At 37.1% G+C, this 21319-nt stretch overlaps 1 protein-coding gene across 5 annotated transcripts in view; it reads right to left on the minus strand.

The window, feature by feature from the left end:
• Positions 1-20777, minus strand: part of LOC141452237 (HEAT repeat-containing protein 5B) — a 58866-nt gene extending 38089 nt beyond the window's left edge. For 2 of the 5 annotated variants that reach the window (XM_074124174.1, XM_074124165.1), the window contains exon 1: positions 12779-12954. In XM_074124174.1, coding sequence (XP_073980275.1) covers positions 12779-12816 — 38 coding nt within the window. In that variant the 5' untranslated portion in view covers positions 12817-12954. Of the gene's footprint in view, positions 1-12778; positions 12955-20596 lie in introns of those variants that run through there. The other 3 variants (XM_074124180.1, XM_074124168.1, XM_074124179.1) reach the window with 2 other exon arrangements.
• Positions 20778-21319: the final 542 nt, after the last annotated feature.

Raw genomic sequence — 21319 nt, forward strand, 5'->3', positions numbered from 1 at the left:
AGTAGTTAAAGTTTACGTCTGTTTTACATACTCTAAACTTTGATTCGTCATATCTCCATTTCTATCGAACGGATTTCTATCTAATTTGGCTCGTTTGTAGAGCTTAACTATCTCTACAACTGAGTGAAATTTTAACGTTCTAGTGGCCGTAGTTCAGGAGATATAACAAGTTAAAGTTTACATTAGTTTTACATACTCTAAACTTTGATTCGTCATATCTCCATTTCTATCGAACGGATTTCTATCTAATTTGGCTCGTTTGTAGAGCTTAACTATCTCTACAATTGAGTGAAATTTTAACATTCTAGTGGCAGTAGTTCAGGAGATATAAGTAGTTAAAGTTTACGTTTGTTTTACATACTCTAAACTTTGATTCGTCATATCTCCATTTCTATCGAACGGATTTCTATCTAATTTGGCTCGTTTGTAGAGTTTAACTATCTCTACAGCTGAGTGAAATTTTATCATTCTAGTGGCAGTAGTTCAGGAGATATAAGCAGTTAAAGTTTACGTTTGTTTTACATACTCTAATCTTTGATTCGTCATATCTCCATTTCTATCGAACGGATTTCTATCTAATTTGGCTCGTTTGTAGAGCTTAACTATCTCTACAATTGAGTGAAATTTTAACATTCTAGTGGCAGTAGTTCAGGAGATATAAGTAGTTAAAGTTTACGTTTGTTTTACATACTCTAAACTTTGATTCGTCATATCTCCATTTCTATCGAACGGATTTCTATCTAATTTGGCTCGTTTGTAGAGTTTAACTATCTCTACAGCTGAGTGAAATTTTATCATTCTAGTGGCAGTAGTTCAGGAGATATAAGCAGTTAAAGTTTACGTTTGTTTTACATACTCTAATCTTTGATTCGTCATATCTCCATTTCTATCGAACGGATTTCTATCTAATTTGGCTCGTTTGTAGAGTTAACCTATCTCTACAATTGAGTGAAATTTTAACATTCTAGTGGCAGTAGTTCAGGAGATATAAGAATTTAAAGTTTACGTTTGTTTTACATACTCTAAACTTTGATTCGTCATATCTCCATTTCTAACGAACGGATTTCTATCTAATTTGGCTCGTTTGTAGAGTTTAACTATCTCTACAATTGAGTGAAATTTTAACATTCTAATGGCAGTAGTTCAGGAGATATAAGAAGTTAAAGTTTACGTATCTTTTACATACTCTAAACTTTGATTCGTCATATCTCCATTTCTATCGAACGGATTTCTATCTAATTTGGCTCGTTTGTAGAGTTAACCTATCTCTACAATTGAGTGAAATTTTAACATTCTAGTGGCAGTAGTTCAGGAGATATAAGAATTTAAAGTTTACGTTTGTTTTACATACTCTAAACTTTGATTCGTCATATCTCCATTTCTAACGAACGGATTTCTATCTAATTTGGCTCGTTTGTAGAGTTTAACTATCTCTACAATTGAGTGAAATTTTAACATTCTAATGGCAGTAGTTCAGGAGATATAAGAAGTTAAAGTTTACGTATCTTTTACATACTCTAAACTTTGATTCGTCATATCTCCATTTCTATCGAACGGATTTCTATCAAATTTGGCTCGTATGTAGAGTTTAACTATCTCTACAATTGAGTGAAATTTTAACATTTTCAAATTTTAACACGGTTAAGAATGTTAAAATTTCACTCAATTGTAGAGATAGTTAAACTCTACAAACGAGCAAAATAAGATAGAAATCCATTCGATAGAAATGGAGATGTGACGAATCAAAGTTTAGAGTATGTAAAACAAAGGTAAACTTTAACTACTTATATCTCCTGAATTACTTCCATTAGAATGTTAAAATTTCACTCAGAGATAGTTAAACTCTACAAACGAGCCAAATTTGATAGAAATCCGTTCGATAGAAATGGAGATATGACGAATCAAAGTTTAGAGTATGTAAAAGATACGTAAACTTTAACTTCTTATATCCCCTGAACTACTGCCATTAGAATGTTAAAATTTCACTCAATTGTAGAGATAGGTTAACTCTACAAACGAGCCAAATTAGATAGAAATCCGTTCGATAGAAATGGAGATATGACGAATCAAAGTTTAGAGTATGTAAAACAAACGAAAACTTTAACTTGTTATATCTCCTGAACTACTGCCACTAGAATGTTAAAATTTCACTCAATTGTGGAGATAGTTAAACTCTACAAACGAGCCAAATTAGATAGAAATCCGTTCGATAGAAATGGAGATATGACGAATCAAAGTTTAGAGTATGTAAAACAAACGTAAACTTTAACTTGTTATATCTCCTGAACTACTGCCACTAGAATGTTAAAATTTCACTCAATTGTAGAGATAGTTAAACTCTACAAACGAGCAAAATAAGATAGAAATCCATTCGATAGAAATGGAGATGTGACGAATCAAAGTTTAGAATATGTAAAACAAAGGTAAACTTTAACTACTTATATCTCCTGAATTACTGCCATTAGAATGTTAAAATTTCACTCAATTGTAGAGATAGTTAAACTCTACAAACGAGCCAAATTAGATAGAAATCCGTTCGTTAGAAATGGAGATATGACGAATCAAAGTTTAGAGTATGTAAAACAAACGTAAACTTTAAATTCTTATATCTCCTGAACTACTGCCACTAGAATGTTAAAATTTCACTCAATTGTAGAGATAGGTAAACTCTACAAACGAGCCAAATTAGATAGAAATCCGTTCGATAGAAATGGAGATATGACGAATCAAAGATTAGAGTATGTAAAACAAACGTAAACTTTAACTGCTTATATCTCCTGAACTACTGCCACTAGAATGATAAAATTTCACTCAGTTGTAGAGATAGTTAAACTCTACAAACGAGCCAAATTAGATAGAAATCCGTTCGATAGAAATGGAGATATGACGAATCAAAGTTTAGAGTATGTAAAACAAACGTAAACTTTAACTTCTTATATCTCCTGAACTACTGCCACTAGAATGTTAAAATTTCACTCAATTGTAGAGATAGTTAAACTCTAAGAACGAGCAAAATAAGATAGAAATCCATTCGATAGAAATGGAGATGTGACGAATCAAAGTTTAGAGTATGTAAAACAAAGGTAAACTTTAACTACTTATATCTCCTGAATTACTGCCATTAGAATGTTAAAATTTCACTCAATTGTAGAGATAGTTAAACTCTACAAACGAGCCAAATTAGATAGAAATCCGTTCGTTAGAAATGGAGATATGACGAATCAAAGTTTAGAGTATGTAAAACAAACGTAAACTTTAACTTCTTATATCTCCTGAACTACTGTCACTAGAATGTTAAAATTTCACTCAATTGTAGAGATAGTTAAACTCTACAAACGAGCCAAATTAGATAGAAATCCGTTCGATAGAAATGGAGATATGACGAATCAAAGTTTAGAGTATGTAAAACAAACGTAAACTTTAACTGCTTATATCTCCTGAACTACTGCCTCTAGATTGTTAAAATTTCACTCAATTGTAGAGATAGTTAAACTCTACAAACGAGCAAAATAAGATAGAAATCCGTTCGATAGAAATGGAGATATGACGAATGAAAGTTTAGAGTATGTAAAACAAACGTAAACTTTAACTACTTATATCTCCTGAACTACTGCCATTAGAATGTTAAAATTTCACTCAATTGTAGAGATAGTTAAACTCTACAAACGAACCAAATTAGATAGAAATCCGTTCGTTAGAAATGGAGATATGACGAATCAAAGTTTAGAGTATGTTCGAACGGATTTCTATCTAATTTGGTTCGTTTGTAGAGTTTAACTATCTCTACAATTGAGTGAAATTTTAACATTCTAATGGCAGTAGTTCAGGAGATATAAGTAGTTAAAGTTTACGTTTGTTTTACATACTCTAAACTTTGATTCGTCATATCTCCATTTCTAACGAACGGATTTCTATCTAATTTGGCTCGTTTGTAGAGTTTAACTATCTCTACAATTGAGTGAAATTTTAACATTCTAATGGCAGTAGTTCAGGAGATATAACAAGTTAAAGTTTACGTTTGTTTTACATACTCTAAACTTTGATTCGTCATATCTCCATTTCTATCGAACGGATTTCTATCTAATTTGGCTCGTTTGTAGAGTTTAACTATCTCTACAATTGAGTGAAATTTTAACATTCTAGTGGCAGTAGTTCAGGAGATATAACAAGTTAAAGTTTACGTTTGTTTTACATACTCTAAACTTTGATTCGTCATATCTCCATTTCTATCGAACGGATTTCTATCTAATTTGGCTCGTTCGTAGAGTTTAACTATCTCCACAATTGAGTGAAATTTTAACATTCTAGTGGCAGTAGTTCAGGAGATATAACAAGTTAAAGTTTACGTATCTTTTATATACTCTAAACTTTGATTCGTCATATCTCCATTTCTATCGAACGGATTTCTATCTAATTTGGCTCGTTTGTAGAGTTTAACTATCTCTACAATTGAGTGAAATTTTTACATTCTAGTGGCAGTAGTTCAGAAGATATAACAAGTTAAAGTTTTCGTTTGTTTTACATACTCTAAACTTTGATTCGTCATATCTCCATTTCTATCGAACGGATTTCTATCTAATTTGGCTCGTTTGTAGAGTTTAACTATCTCTACAATTGAGTGAAATTTTACCATTCTAATGGCAGTAGTTCTGGAGATATAAGAAGTTAAAGTTTACGTATCTTTTACATACTCTAAACTTTGATTCGTCATATCTCCATTTCTATCGAACGGATTTCTATCTAATTTGGCTCGTTTGTAGAGTTTAACTATCTCTACAATTGAGTGAAATTTTAACATTCTAATGGCAGTAGTTCAGAGGATATTAGAAGTTAAAGCATTTTCCAAAGAAAAATTTTTATTTTGTGGGAGCTTTCGAAAATTAGTTTTCAGTAATTTTAATTTCAAAAATTAATTGTTCACGATCGGAGCGTATACGTATCCTATTTAGAAGACAACAGCAGTTACCATTAACACAACATATAAAGCGATAATGCATTTTGGTTGGAGTTGGGTGAAGGTCAGCAGTAGAAGATCTGGGCAACGAGACTGGCAACAGACAATCTAACAGATCTATAAGTGTTGCCTGGCAACAGCTTCACTAGACAGTGTCAATCCTTAATGCTTAATGGTAATTAATTATTGTTATCAAATTCAAATTTTGAACCACTGAAGAGGAATACACTTGCAGGCGGAAACAATCGTTTTAATGGCCTCACAAATATTAAGAAATCGCCACTCCAATTTCCGTAAGCATACGTACTGGTAGTAACTGGATATGCGCCTTACTGAACATTCTGCTTCACTTTCTCTTTTACCACTATTGCAATCATGCACATTTTTTTTTATTCACCGGAAGTATCTGATTTGAGGAAATGTTTGTTTCTATTATTTTGAGATTCCCTCAAAAACGACAATTTTCTCTAACTTGTACGGCTTGTAAGAGTGTTAGTGCCAGGAAAGTTGTTTTAGCGAGGCTTACTGAGAATGCCGAGTTGAACTTTCCTCTCAGATCCTACTTTAAGGGCATTCTAAATTCTCTTCAGAAAGTATACTTTCATTTCTGGTTCACTACTTTCTTCAAAAGTTCATGTTTCAAGTCTCTATTAACTATACAGACCTGTCCTGTAGTGGCAGCGTAATTTTTCAAATCGGAATACATTTTGTCCAGCTGTATTCTCCAGTATTCTACCAGGTAAAACCGGTTTTTTATTTTTTTTACCATTCCGGTGAGAGTTCAGTTTGACCTGCGGATTACTTCTTTTCTCGAAGTGAGGGTAAAAAATAACATACGATAAAATAATAAAAAGCAGTCTGTTAAATAACAAGCACTTAAGTGATTTGGAGTCTATGCAAGCGTTTTGTCAGAGTGTAAGTAGTCTGGTCTATAGAAATAAAGAAGGACGGACAGAGATAAAAACTTTGCTTTAATGAGGGATTCTGTTGTTCGGCAGGGTCTGGGTGGGGAATAAAGTGCAGGTGCTATCTGAGCTTGATGGGAGCGCCTAGACACCTGTTCTAGGTAACTATTCTATGACGGTGTATGTGTGAGGGAACCGCTATCAACACTGATTCAAAATGATTCTAGCATAGCAGCTACCACACTGAGTCCACCTTTTTACGCCGGCAGTTGTACTTTAGGAGTATGGCTAGCTGTATAAACAAAAAAGAACGCTTAGGAATAAAATGTACATAAAAAGGGATCCAAGTGCCGAATAAAGTAAATACATCTCCGTCAGCCGGGTCTTATCTCCCCGGTTGCGCACTCCGAACAGCCAGGATGGCGTGTCAGGTAAGAAGCACACGGCCCACAGAGTTCTTCACTATCTCACTAAACAAACACACTATAGAGCTAATTTATGTAGCGCTAGGAGCTGCAAGGTAGTTCTACAGAGTCCCGTTGCTCCTGAATTCTTGATAGAACCAGACAGTGGCTTGGCACACACTGCCCACATCCACGCAATAACCCCTCCTCATATCTCCCTAACCAGAAACAGGAACTAGCTTCTCCCCGTTGGTCACACACCAGAAAAAGGAAAATCAAAGTAATCAAATATTTACCACAAAAAGAGGAAATTCCCAATTTCACTAACACTTCTTTTGGCCACCGGTGACTCACAACACTGACAGATAAAAGGGAAAACTTCTTGGCCGGATACCCCAACTACCTCGTCCACAATTCACACAGTTTTGCCACAAATTTTCCAACTGAATTTAAAATTAATACTGATTTTCTTCAACATTTTACAGGCTGAGGGAACGTAAAGAACGATGTTAGTCCAGTAGAAGAAGTGACAGATATTTATTATGAGAGACTGTACTAGTTTAAACAAAATTTTGGATCCATTTTCCAACAAAATCCAATCAGCTCAGTGGCACTTTTTGCGAGCCAAGTATCTTCCAATTTGGAACCATTTTCCAACAAAATCCAAGCAGCTTAGTGGCACTTCTTGCGTGTCAAGTATCTGGAACCAAGCAATCACAGATCGAACATCCGACACTAACCTACGTCTTACTAGGTGTTCCACCTGCTTGGCAATTAGTCACATCTAACCTATACAAAAATGATCACTTATACTACTGCAAACTGCATCGAGTAAACGCCTACGTTTAATACTCTCCCGCAAACTGCCCTAATATCAATTTTCCTGAGGGAAAATTTTATTTAAAATAAAATGTTAAAACTCTACAAATCCTTAAAAATAAATAAATAAATGCAAATCATTTTAACCGAAAAAGATTTTAAAAAGTATTACTCTTCTGGTACGATCCAGTGACAGTATCCAAATTTCTAGATTGAGCTTCCTGGGTTCCTATGAGTTTGAGTAGAGTCAATTTTCTCAAAAACTCACTTTTACTGAATTCTGGAAGCTGAACGATCCTCATGCTGCACTAAGAGGAAGGAAGAAATGTAACAGACCGTAGTATTATCCGCTTGAAATGAAACAACAGCAACACAAATATTACAGTTCCATCGATATTGAGCTAGGATCGATTTCAAGCTGGCACATGAGAGTGTACTCCACTTCCGAATGTACACTGACATTACTCTCAGCTAGGTGTGACGTCATGGAATTAAGATAAACTAAGATAAATAACAAGATTTAATAGATACAACCCGTTAACTAAATCAGAATACCCTGAGAATGTTTGCCAACCATAAGCCGAACTGTATCGTGCGGTGTCATCGCCAGCAGGTAGATTTATCGGCTAGACTCTCCCCCCCTCCCACATAGAAAGAGATTAAGGGAGTTCATCCCTTAGACAGAGATAAAGAAGAGTCTGCCGATTGCTGTCCTTTAAAAAGACCAGTCTGTTGGCAAAGTGCCGATTTCTTTTAAAGTAAAGAACAACTTGGCGAATTACGTATTCCTATTGTGGCCGTTGAAGACAAGAAGTTAAATTATAGAAAATATTCCGCTTCACTAGCGGCAAATATGGTGTTGAATTATTTTAAAACTAAGAATTATTACTTAGAACATTTCGAGTTCAATATAACTTTAACAAGTGAAATGTTTCTGTTGAAAGCACTTCCCAACCTCCAAAAGAATCAGTTTTCTGGTAAATTCCCAAAACAATAAGTTGAGTTCAAAGGGCACCAAGTTCCAGTTCATCACTTCAAAGCTTCGGCCCTATTAAAGAAAATCTGTACAAGAGATTCTGCAGACCCACTTCTGGTGGTAGATGATAAATTTTCCAATTCACCAGTGTGATTATACTTTCATATGCACCAATACTTATTAACACTGGTGGTACATCCGTACAATATACTGACCCGTCACTTTAGAGGGAGAGCTTAACTTCATCTCCCCGTTTCCTGAGAACGTTTTCTAATAAAAGTGACAGCCCTCAATACTTGTGTTGGTACTGGTAGGGGAGTGTGGGGCACATTTGTACAGAATTTACATTTTCTGTCACAGAGTGCACAGAATCGTATTATTGAACCTTTTTATTTTGTTTTCTACAACTTTCAAGTCTTCAGTAACAGATCTATATCAATAAACAGTTGGTACTTTACATACATCTCTATATTTTTCAAATTTAAACATTTTGTGTCAAATGTTAATATCTGTCCCACTTGTGGGGTACCTTTAAACACAATATAAAATAGAAAGAAATGCTATTACTTTACTCTGAATCTACCTTCTATCAGTTATTTCTCTCACTACTACATTACTTTCTCTTTTAAACCACTGAAATCTAGTTCAAAAATCAAGAATGACTCAGTTCTGGATGTTGTACCCGAAGTGTAATGGGTTTAGGAAGTTTGAACAAAATATTCGGTTTGTTACGCTTCTTAATGTAGAAGGTTCGAACCACTTGCCCCTTCTCTGCGATTAAACAGAAAAAAAGTCACAAACTTGCAGGTCGGTAGGGCGGCACACTTTAACTTTGATGTTGAAATGTGCCCCCTCTCCTTCCATAAAAGAAAATATAATATCCAACACTTTTTTGCAAGCAAATAGACTTTTGTAAATACTAGGTTTAAAAATACGAAATCCAAATGTTAATATGGGAATAGCAATACTTCACACCTAGTCCATTGCAATCTTCACAATACACTTGCAAAGCTGCAACAAAAATTTTACTTCCACCTTACAAAATATAACATTCCTCAAATCTGGACTTTACAAACAATGAAAACGAAGGGAAAGTCTGTTAGTTATACAACAGGTCTACCACAAAATATGGAGAAAATTACCAATCATAAATGTTTTAAATATTTGGCGAGAAATTAAAACTGTTCAAAGATGCCCCCTCTCCCCTACACTATATATTTTTGGTACTGATACTATGTATACAAAATTCCCTAGAAATTTTTAGCAGCATCTGAAGTATGCAATGATTGCCCTAGTTCGGCCATTAAGATCTCCTGAGACACCCTGTATTCTTTAGGCAATATAAAGCCCCACGGATAGCACTGTTTACTTTCAGCAGCCGGGAGCAATATCTGTCGCATTTCAAGATACTATACCTGCCTGCAAGGCGAGCTTCACCAACACCAGAAGCCATGCTGTCAGAGTGTACTAAAGCCGTGGGAGGAGGAGATATAAAATACGGATTGGCGGATAGCAGTATATCCGCCGCTACCTTACGGTGTCGTCAATTTTTGTTTTAAACCCTTGTAAAACAGATACCACTGCTACTGCATACCTCCCACTCGTACACCCACCCGTCTTGAGGAACATATATGCGGTTAAAGTAGCATCCCCAAGTTGTAATTCCGTACAACCGGCTTTTTACAATGTAACGTAAAAAAAATCTAATAGACTTGTATGTCTGCACTAGGGAATGGGAAACGGGGAACCATATCCTTCCGGATATTGCGGATGTGAAGAGGAGGGGCAGCCAATTCAGCGATAGATAGCGAAAGGTACCACCTTTTGATTACCTTTACCACAGATCTGCAATGCAATTAGCGACCATTACGGTCCAGCATCACAGATAATAACTAGTTCGATTTGTCCTGCAGGTGGATCCAGACTATCATATCATTCAAGTTCTTCAGCACTCCCTTTACGGGGGAGGGCCTAATTATTGGATTACGCTGTGATCTCAATACTGCTATAATTATACAAACTTCCGGCGTGAGTATTCCTAAACAATCTACCTCAACCACGCCCCTAAAACTACTTTAAACCCAAAGTTCACAGCGAATCTTAGGATTTGCCACCACAAATACTAACCCACTATTTTGTAAAAAACCTATTTTCGGTCTCAAAGTACCTCCAAGCGGATATTTAGGAATTTAAACACTGATTCGGAAATTGGTTATTACGTCATACTTCCTTTTAGCCCAGGATGAGCAAGAAACTATTAGAAAATCGTCGGCTAATATTATTTGGGAAAATTTTATAAACATGAAGACAAAGTCTTGACAGTAAGGTACATTCCCACCCTATACAGCTGTTCTAAATATCAGCTGTAATTATAGCAGCAGTGGGGGGACGTGAAATGTCACTGAGGTAAAGTTCCACCATCGAGTCACCACTGCATACATAAACAATGAGTAGGTTTCTCTAAGGTTATACTGCTTGCATGGCTGCGGACGATCCGGATAATGTTACCTGAACATACTATTTCGTCTTATTTAGGAAAAATGCTGCCCAAGTATTCTGATATAAAAATAAATAATTAGATATAAATACAGCTGTCGATCTGTTAAAAGGGCGTGCTGAGTATGTTTTTGCGGAGTCTTAATTCTCTAAGCAAAGTCAGCTTTTAGCCACGCAAACCGGAAATAACACTTTAAAAATTTGATTAGTCATATTTTTGAGATTTTTTTTTAAGAAAAGGACTCAAACGTTTTCTATGAACTTCGTGGGTGGATAAAAAGTTGTCATGATGCAGGAAAATTTGTTTTGGGCATTTTGAGGAGGAAGTTAAAAGATTCCTAAGCAGTAATAAGAGGAAGATGCCTGGGTGGTCACAGCAGATTTATTGAAATCAATAACATTGATTCTCTGGACTCTCGCTATACAAGATGTACGTACTCGTAAGTGGTGCAAGACTTTCAAGAGTTAGCGTTTCCATCGTAATGGCATGTTTTGAAGGTCCCGTGATCTTCATGAGATGATCAAAATCTTGCTCTCTCCTCACCCCTCTGTCTTGGTATGTGTGAGGGGGAGAGGGGGCGTAAAAGATCAACTCCCATCGATCAATCACACATCAGATTTGTATTCACGAAACCAAGCCTAGCCTGAGTGTCAACATTTTACTACCACCAAGTCTGCAATGTCATGTAAGTCTAGCAGGACTTATTGGCATAGTATTAAAGCCAGTCTGGGACTTAGTGTTCAACGCCGCAAGATAGGAGGATACCAACAGTGAGACCTTCAACACAACGTACGGGTAATGGAATGTTATCGCAAGACAAGATGGCTGCATTACTAAGAATTGTCCAGATTACAGAAGTAAATCTTTGTGCTTAAGGCATAATGCCACGTGCTGCCTAGATACCGCCACTAAAATACAATCCTTTTATTAACTGAATATTCCATGAAGTAGTGCAAGACTATCAAAACCTTCAGATTCAGCGATATCCGTAACCTAGGAAACAGATGAGGTAACATCAAAATGGATTTGTTTTTTGTGGTCCCCTAGGTCAGAAAAGCGGCTTTTTTGATAAAGAGTGGTGAAAGCCTAGGCTCAAAAACCACAAACAAATTACTGCTGGCTCAAACTTTGAACGCCATAGAAGATTCCCGCAAGAAAATTTTCCCCCCAAGCGGAAGTTTACTATTTTGCAACCAGGGATTATTTCTCTATCTCTCACTCTAACGGCTTCCACATCTCGAGTCTGAAAAGAACTAATTAAAAAACCAGAAATGAGTAATTTATAAAAAAGGATTTCCATTTTCTCTGGATTCCTCTATGCCCAAAAGCCTTAATTGTGCGGGTATCGCAGCCATCAACATTGAGTCCACCAACACTTGCTAGGACTTGCAGAGGTACTTGAGATGTGTGACTGTCACGCAATCATAGTCACTGGAGAATCTGGGGTTAATACTCCAACCGTTCTCCAGCTTCTAGAGCAAAGCACAGACATTTCTATTTCTAAGAATCTTTCATTATAATTAAATTGCTATTATTATAACCGTACCCAACACTGAAATGCAAAATACCCCATAACTCCCTCTCAACTGCCCTAAAATGAGTTTTCCCGTGTTTCGAAGTTATAGAAGGGTGTGTGATGTAGATATGAAGGTAAGAGAGAATCGTAGTGAATAGCTGGAAAAACTCCATTAGCTAGAAGGAACTACCTGTTCAGGGATTCTCTTCCGACTCGGAAAACCTCCACCCCCCCTCTGTTAGAAGTGCCCTTTACGGAATTATCCTGGAAAATTGCTTCAAATAAAAGTGTCACAATGGGTGTGAAAACATTAAAGAAAATTGTTCGAGCCATTGCCGAAAAATATGACTTTAAACTGAGAAAATTCCTCCAGTTAAATGGAACTTCCGGAGGAGATCATTTCAATCCGCTGAAGGAAATCAAACGACAAGTAAAGTCTGAACTTCCGGCGATTTTGCGTTTTTTGAGCTACACACACACACACAGCTTCATAAAATCACTTTTCCAATCTCAGAAGTACTCAACTGTTCCTGGAAACAGGAAAGCTACGTCATCACAACATTTCCTCCGGCTGGCAGCAAGAGAACCAGAATACACGTAGTTATCAATGTGCGCCATCTAGTAGAACATTTAGAAAATTGATGTAGCCGGGTGGCTATAATAATTGCTAAATTTCTAGCTAAATATAACTTCGTCTTTTGACTAACCTGAGTCGTTCTAGCTCCGTAGGTCGGTACATATCCATTGGTCGTGTGAATTAATCAAATAGTCTGCGACGGTTCCCCCCCCCCCCGAGTCAAGGAGAAGACACTAGAAATTTTCTTGTAAACACAAAAACAAAGGAACAAAATAAGAAAAAAGAGCCGAGCAATGTTGACCGGTGCACTTCGGACTGTGGAGTAAACTACTCCCTGGAGTTCAGACAGTGGTAGTAGTAGGATCTATCGAAATATCGATGCGGCGGAGGTAGTGAGTATCGATAGTGGTAGATGGGCAGCCGGATTGTGCGCAGGTCTACCCTGCCGCCCCCGAACCTGGCAGCAGAATACCGCCTCCTCTCTAAAGCCTCCTGCACTGTACGATCCACAAATATCCTTCCAACAACCGTTCTACTCCCCGGCACTGCATGTCCCACCACAAATAGCACATTCACCACCCCCGCCCGGCGAGGCTGGCTGGCATTCCTACACTACGGAGAGCCAATTCTTTTGTAATTTTCTTCTTAAAAGGCCAAGAACACGCACCCGAGACGGTTTTTAACTCTCACTCCAGTAGTACATCACCAAAAGTTATTTGTCAAAACTTGACATTAAGAAGGTTGCCAGATCGGCCAATCATTATGCAGCCCCTAACTAACTAAGCCTTCGGACACCGCTCATTACCTTGTTTTGTGATTCTAGGCAAACTGAACAATCTCTTCTACGAACAAAATGATCTGGAACCGCGACCTCTCTCTTCAGCTTTCTGATCAAATCTTAACCCAACTTACGGTATTCCAAGACACTAAACTTCGAGTGCCAGATATTTCACACATCAACCACGGATTGGACCTCCCACGCGGAGGACCCGGGTTTGAATCCAGCTGCTGACCCTTAGATTTTCTCTTCCTAGGAGCTTCTTACAGCTCACTGTCCGGTGATGGACAGTGTTGTCTGTAACGAGAGAACACTGTCCGGAGCCCGGCAGTGCACTGAAAAAAGCTACGGGCGCCAATAACTTTAGATGTTGACGCGCCTTAAATCATTAAAAAAAATCAACCACGAAATAGCAACCCAATAAAACAGGAAATGGTTTCCTCCACTTCCTGACACAGCCTCCACCAACACGGAAGCTCCTGGATAATTCACCATATCCTGATGTATAAGTCTTCTGAACCCACTATAAACGAAGATCTGTCACCCGACTGATCTGGGTCCTATCTATCTTCAAGGTCCCTCCAGATTAAGTTTAACATAGACTGCGTGTCAGTGATCAAACAAATGTGATGGATGAATCCAGTGCACCGGAAACTTTTCTTTACTTTCTTTTATTTATTCACCATCTTCTTCCGGTGATGGTTATTCCAAGTGTTAGATCATTTACAGTATTTTCTTTGTATTATACGAGGGTCGTTTGAAAAGTCCGTGCAAAAATAAAAACGACTTAATTTTTTGGGGGTAAACCTTTTTTATTTTTCAACATAGTCTCCTTTTAGGCTTATACACTTCGTCCAACGCTGCTCTAGTTTGTTGATCCCTTCCGAATAATAGGATTTGTCCAAGTCTGCACGTACTGCACACATTTGTCCAACAAAGTAATACGAGTATAACTGTCCATCAAACGGCCAAAAAACCTCTTGCGTCACAATCATGCAGACAAGAAGACCACAGGGGGGGGGGTAAATAACTTTCGTCACGGAACAGTCATGACCTTGACCCGCCGATTGTAATGGCTACCTTTAGAATAACCAGTGGGAGAAGTACACTGGTTATTTATTCAAACGAAATTATCTTTATAAAGCCAATTAGAAGCCTGCTTTGGGAGCGTCAGGGCGTAACTAGTATCCAACAAATTTTAGGGCCATGACTCCTCCCTCGGCCTTTTTCGTATTTTTATTCCCCCTCCCCTTTAAAAACAAAAAATTATTTTATACACTCACTCGATTTGACGTCACTACAATTCTCCATTTTTAATTTACGCAATTTCCAAGCTCTGATTTGTAGATCATACTTAACCATTACCGACATTAACTAAATTATAGAACAGCACATGACGGCTGAGAAAAGCTCAGACAAGTGAGCAACCTAATCAGTGAAGTACTTCCGGTGTCTAGATGTAACAGGTTAGTGGGTCCTAATTAAATAAAAAGGTTTTAGGTTCCTGCGATTTTTTTCATTTAGAGACATTTTGTTTACAAACAAATGCACACCCGTGAGAAAGCAATGTTCTCAAAATTACTTTCTCTGGTCAGAGGAGGATCCCAAAACGGATCTGCCAGTGGGAAACACGAGTGGGGAAAATTGGTCACGATCGCCATACTTTCCCTGCCTCCAGTAAAAGAAACTGGAGCACTTGGGAAAAGCCCTCACTTGGTGGGGAAAAACCACCAGTTTGTGGCCGCCATTTTCAAATAGATGTTAAATTAAATCCAGCTAGATTTCTACCTTGCAAAGAATGGAAGCATAGTCCAGGTACGTGACCAATGTAAGTGTACAAAGAAGACACCCTAGTGTGGGGTGCCAAGCGGAGAGATGGGGGTCATAACCCTCTCTCACTCTCCCTGAGTACGGACGTGATCAGCATCCAATATGGCCGGTTATGTTCATGTGATCACTACAATTGCCCGACTATGAGAACGTATCACTTAAGTGAACATACATTCTGGGTATTTTTCACCTTCTAGGCTACATCTTCAGCGTAAACTGGGTCTCCTCCGCTACTCAGTTAGATGGTGACTTTAATCGGTCCATCTGTTACGTACCGCTCTACTTCCAAGTACTCACACAGACTCTCCACTTCTTTCTCTCCATACACTGGAGTTCCTTGAAACTGGAAGGGAAGCAGAAAGAAGCATCTCCTTGCTGAAGTTTCTACTTCATTTCCGTATCCGTGAGGCATCACGAACAGGATATGTTTCCTGTCTATGAAGTTTACTACCTCAATTTGGGCCAAATTAAGAATTTTCCAATTATTTAAATTTCAAGTATTTTATACAACTGCCAATATCCGCCAAACCCTAAATAACATCTGTTGCATACTACATACTAAAATCTGGAGTGTAAGCCCCACAAGACCAAATCCTAAACCCTATTCACGTTATGAATTTTCTTGAACTTAGTCTTAGTACGAAAAAAAGTTGCTAAAAAAAAGAACCGCAACATTCATTCAGTGAAAAGTCACTTCCGCTCAACTGGATTTCAAACAAATATTGACTTTCCTATTAGACAGTCAGCTAATGGAGACCGCAAAACGGAAAATTCGTGAGACCGCGATAACTTCTGTGACACACCCAAAAAAAAGAAAAAATACAGTTCCGTGAATCGTACACAGCTCTAAAATAACACACTGTAGTGGGAAATCAACCCTCACCCCTCCTCTGAACCGATCAAACAAGAATTTTCTTAGAAAACTATTAGAACTATTAAAACTACTTAGAAGAAAAGTGCCAGACCAAGTTTACTGGAAGTTGGAGTTACCATTTTCGAGAAAACCACAAAGAATTGTGCTCACATTAAAGCGGCACTTCCTGTTATGGGAATTCCTTTAAATTCGGAAGTTTTGCCATAAATGTAACTTCCATGACAGTATCTATGGGGTAAGACCATACATGATGCTAAAATTGCATTTAAGTCGGAGTGCGTGAAGGCCTTATACCAGTGGTCTCCTTGATCGATATTTCCCGCTTCAAGAAGGCCATGGAGTGTAAGATGTTTATACAAAAATAATAGACCCGATTTGCAAGAGCCCAATACTTCCCGCAAAAAGTGAAAGAAATAAAACATTTTGAGGCTGTATTTGCCAAGGGCTTAGAACCGCATCTAGCAGTTACTCGGTTCTATCTGTGAAGGCCATAGCATGGCTGGAACCCATCGCTTACAAGGGTGCCCACGCCTAAAACAGTTGGGTGAGAGTTATTAGATATTATAAGGTCGATGACCATACTGTGCTATTAACCGCTATAAATCAGAACACTCTGACGACAGACAAATGCAAGCTCTCTTTTAACAAAATGGAGAAGCTGCAAATTATCGATATCAGAATTACAAAAATTCTTGTTTCCCGCTAGTTCATCATGTCTAAAATAGATTTAAACAGGAAATGGAAAAACAATGGACTTCCTGCAACTCATTCATCAACTTTGCTTGAACTGAATAAAAGTAAATAGTTCGTCTCGAAGATGTAGCCGAGTCGTGTGGGTCAACGGACAGTGCACGAAATCTATGGTACATCACAGATTTACTTGATCACCTGAACATCACTTTTAGAAGAGGAGAAAAACTAAGTGGGTGATCAATGGGTAAAGAAAGTACTCCTCCAGGACCTTGAGAAAGTCGTGTGAGTCTTCACATCCGCTTTTATCGTATTAGAGGAGGAGGAAATACTTCGCAAATTGGAAAAGACCTTTTCCTGAAGAGCAGGAGGTGGCAATTTAGTCGACAAGGATCCGGTTAAAACAGAAATCGATATCAACAAGGATGCAATATTCACTTTCTAGAGCTGGGCCTGGTAATATTGTAATGGCAGTGGGGTCCTAACTGAGTGCTATACCCTTCTAGATACCTGGGTAATATCGTTTTAGCCTGTAAACGGGACATGACGTCATCTGGATACAGCTAGCTTTATCAAATAATAAGGAGATGAAAGATAACCTAACCAAGGGAAACCTACCTACTTATTGTTTACACGATGAATAAAAAAAACAGCTGATGAATCATCTGGAAGGCGGGTCTCAGAAATGTTCCAAATGTTTTATCTCGTGCAGTAATATCCTCATCATTCAATTTGATTTGTATAGAAAGGAAAACCCACCAATCTCTCTCCTTTAGCCTCCCTCGTTTTACAGGGAATCCCAAATATCTCTCTCCAACACATCCCAAGGTTAATTTTGCAATATTCATGGGTAAGTGCCCAACAGTCATTCCTAGCTGGAATAATATCAGTCCACTGGAAATGGTTCGGAGTGGTTTATGTAGTATTGTGTGATTTCCAGTCAAATTCCAGTCAGTTTCAAGTGATTGGACTTGAACCCAACGGTGTTGGTCCATCATTTAGGTTCGGAAGGTTTTTCTCCTTGAATATCGATTTGACGAAGGTTCTGGGGGAAATTGTGACTACATACTTCTTTGCGCAGAGCCATATTGTTTAAGAGAATCAAACGTGTAATATTGATGTCAACTACTTATTTCTAAGTATTACTGCGGTAAGGGGAATTCGTCTGAGTGTGCTCACACTAAAGTCATCGTTGTTCAGTGGCCTTGAAACATGTATTTCCGGTCAAATCAGGAATCCAACTCTAACTAGGAATAGAAGCAAACAGATTCACTTCTGGATTCGAAGGAAAGCTAATGGCCGAGGACTTACGATTTAAAAGAAAGATGGACGGAAAATAAAACGCACAGTTTTGAGCTTCTACCTACTCAAACTTTGATTTCAAAATTCTAGATCGCTGAACTCCCACTGGTAAGAAGTAAGGATAGTGACATCCCAATGTTTCAAGTAAAGATCGATAGTTTCGGACTGAAACTCGATACCTGCAGTATATCGTAATTCGCCGAGGCCAAAATAGTGCCCTTAATGTTCTAGGGAAAGAATCCACTAAAATTTTACACCTATCCAATTACCCGCCCATTTCACCCAAACTTCCTCGCCATCATTGTTACAACATAAATTTCACTTACTCTACGTACTATCTATGTGGCCTTGGAATATGCCACAATTAAACTAAGGTATCGGGGAAGGGGGTCTAAACAGATAACCGGCAAGCAATTTAACATTGAAAACAAGGTTACATTTATACCAACAATTCGCTCGTAAGTGATTAGAAACATGACGTCAAACTTGAGTTTCCTGCAATATTTCCTTATTAAAATATTTAATTACTCCCACATTCTCGCTCGGGCTGGCGGACATTAATACTTTATTATACATGTATTTGTTTTTCTTTAAATACCTCATATACATTGTACTGTAAGAAGCTACTGGACATAATTGGCGAAACGGAAAAGCCAGCCTTCTAAATAGATTTTTCTGTGTTTTGCGGATTTTCTCAATAACGACTCCAATAAACTTCCTTTAACACTCATTCGTTCATCGCGCACATGTTGGCATCTATTACTTTTATTCGTAACGTTTCCCCAGGAAGAACATTTTCCTAATCACAGTTCTGGATGAAAGGTGAACTTCCCTCTTGAGTGAATGTTTGGCCCTAATGCTTTAATACTCAATTTCAATATTTTAGGAAAAAAAACTCCATGTTTAAAAAACATCTGCTGAGAGGATGTGCCTCATTACTGAATAAATTTCGTGTTTACTCTGTGAATTGCGGCAAAAGAAAGCCATAAAGGAAGGGAATTACAGTGTGGTTAGCGAGCTGGATTCCTACGCGGAGTTCGAATCCATCCAGGCATATTTAGGATTCCTCCCCCCCCCCCCTTCGAATTGCTTGCACTTGTAAATATAGCGATAGAACATTGTCCAGGCCGACAGTGCACTAAAAAAAACAACTCTGGACGCCAATAACCTTAGTTGAGGCTACACCTCAAGTTAAAAAAATAACAAAAAAGTATGTATTTTTACTAGATATATTCTGTTGCTTCCTATTTAGATGACGTCAAAAAATTCGTATTTCCGGTGAAAACTCGTCACAAAAAAACAGACAAGATGGCGGAGTACTTCCTCTTAATAGTGGAGAAAGTAATGAATAAACAAACGGAACTTTCTATTTAAACTAAACACGTACGTGTATTAAAATTGGGGCAATAAAATTGCGTATAACTGTCAACAAGCATAAACCCTGAAGATGACCTAGTCCTCCAGGTTGAAAGCCTTGGCAAACAGTAATAAAAGAATTACTACTGGGACTAGCAATAATCTTTCTTTCCTTATGAATGTTTATTTCAGTTTACAACTAGTCAGTTCTACTTGAAATGTTCAATGCGTCAGTTCTCTGTGAAATATTCATTTAAATAATTCGAGGTTATAAAAGTATTAGCAGTCCTTAAAGATAAAGGGACCTGTTATCTATAACCTGTTTGCAAACGTATTGATTATTCACTAAAAAAAATGTTTATTCTGTACAAATATTCTATAGGAACTTTTTGTAATACGTAATTCAGAGGTGATTCACTAATGTAGCAATTACTGGCCATAGAAGTACTTGAAGGTTACGTTTTATTATCAATCCCCACTAAAACAATTTTTAAGCTGCACTTGCTTGCTTGAATAAAAAGTAACTTAAATCGTTTATTTTACTCAAAAAGCTTATGCTATAGAAGTTTTTCTCAATTTAGGTTAATCATATGCACTTACATATCTAGCTGAATACCAAATAGAAGCAAGCAAAGGTCATTGCAATAAAGAGTGAGCAAAAATTAGAATTATTATTGAAGCAATAATGCTGAAAATAGAGTATGAACAAGGTCATATTTTAAGCTTTCATTCTCAACAAACTAATCAAAACCTACAAAGATATGACTTAACATTCAATTGAAATGCAAAACATACTAAGTTCAGAAAACAGTTTAATTAACACGAAGATAAAAACGATTAAAGGTAATAAAATCGCAATTAGTTTCTAAGATTAATTTAAAGAATTACAACAGGTAAATTCATAAAGTAAAAGTTTTTACTAGACTAAAAACATAACCTTACTCATATTTATAACCAAAAAACTTATCATCTTTTCAAATTGTTCAATGAACTTTATTCAATTCTACAGCTATTTCAAAGATATTATTAAGCTAAAATTTACTCTTTGAAACTCTTTAAAACTGAACATACGAACTACTTATGTTTACAGACTAACACAGATTAAGTATGAAACTTACATGTTTATATTCTTCTTTTCTTCAGCTAGTAAGAAACCTTAACACATAATGAAACCAAACCAAAACAAAACAGATACCACTGGTATTTTTTGACAAGAAACACATCAAATCATATTTAATACTACAACAGGTCGGCCTGCGGATAACTTAAACCCTATATATATGACAGGGCACTGTAGTAGTTGAAAACATCGCTGCAGGCACTGTAGTCAGATATCGATAGTGAATCGTTTCAAAACAAATTTAACTGAGAATCGATTAAAAAAAAAAAGTCAAATTTAAAAGAACTATGTTAAAGCAGACATAGATTTATGTATTTAACTTGAAAAATTTATATTTGCTCGCCTAAACGTTAACTTATTAGCTTTTGTTTACACATTTAATTATAGATGAGAATTATGATTATTTGCTAACCGTATTATAGATTTACTTACAAGAAGCTCTACCAAAACTTACTACTTTTTTTTCTAGAATTGATCTTACAAACCGTTCACACTTATTTTAAATAACTCAGGTTCAGTTTATATTGCTGTTACATCAAATAAGAGTTTACTGTTTATGAATGCTCTAAGTTGTCTGGGGAGGGGTCCGCGACACATAATTTAGCACAGCGACGGTACTATTACTATTTCTTTTCTGGCCCCAGCCAAATTTTATTTTGCTATAGATTTAATTTTTTCTTGAACTGCCAACAATTTACTGTGGTAATAATTACTCAAGATT

The sequence above is a fragment of the Rhodnius prolixus genome, unplaced genomic scaffold (genome assembly GCF_049639745.1).
Source record: "Rhodnius prolixus isolate KJV_2025 unplaced genomic scaffold, Rpr scaffold_1, whole genome shotgun sequence".
In the NCBI taxonomy this organism is placed as follows: domain Eukaryota; kingdom Metazoa; phylum Arthropoda; class Insecta; order Hemiptera; family Reduviidae; genus Rhodnius; species Rhodnius prolixus.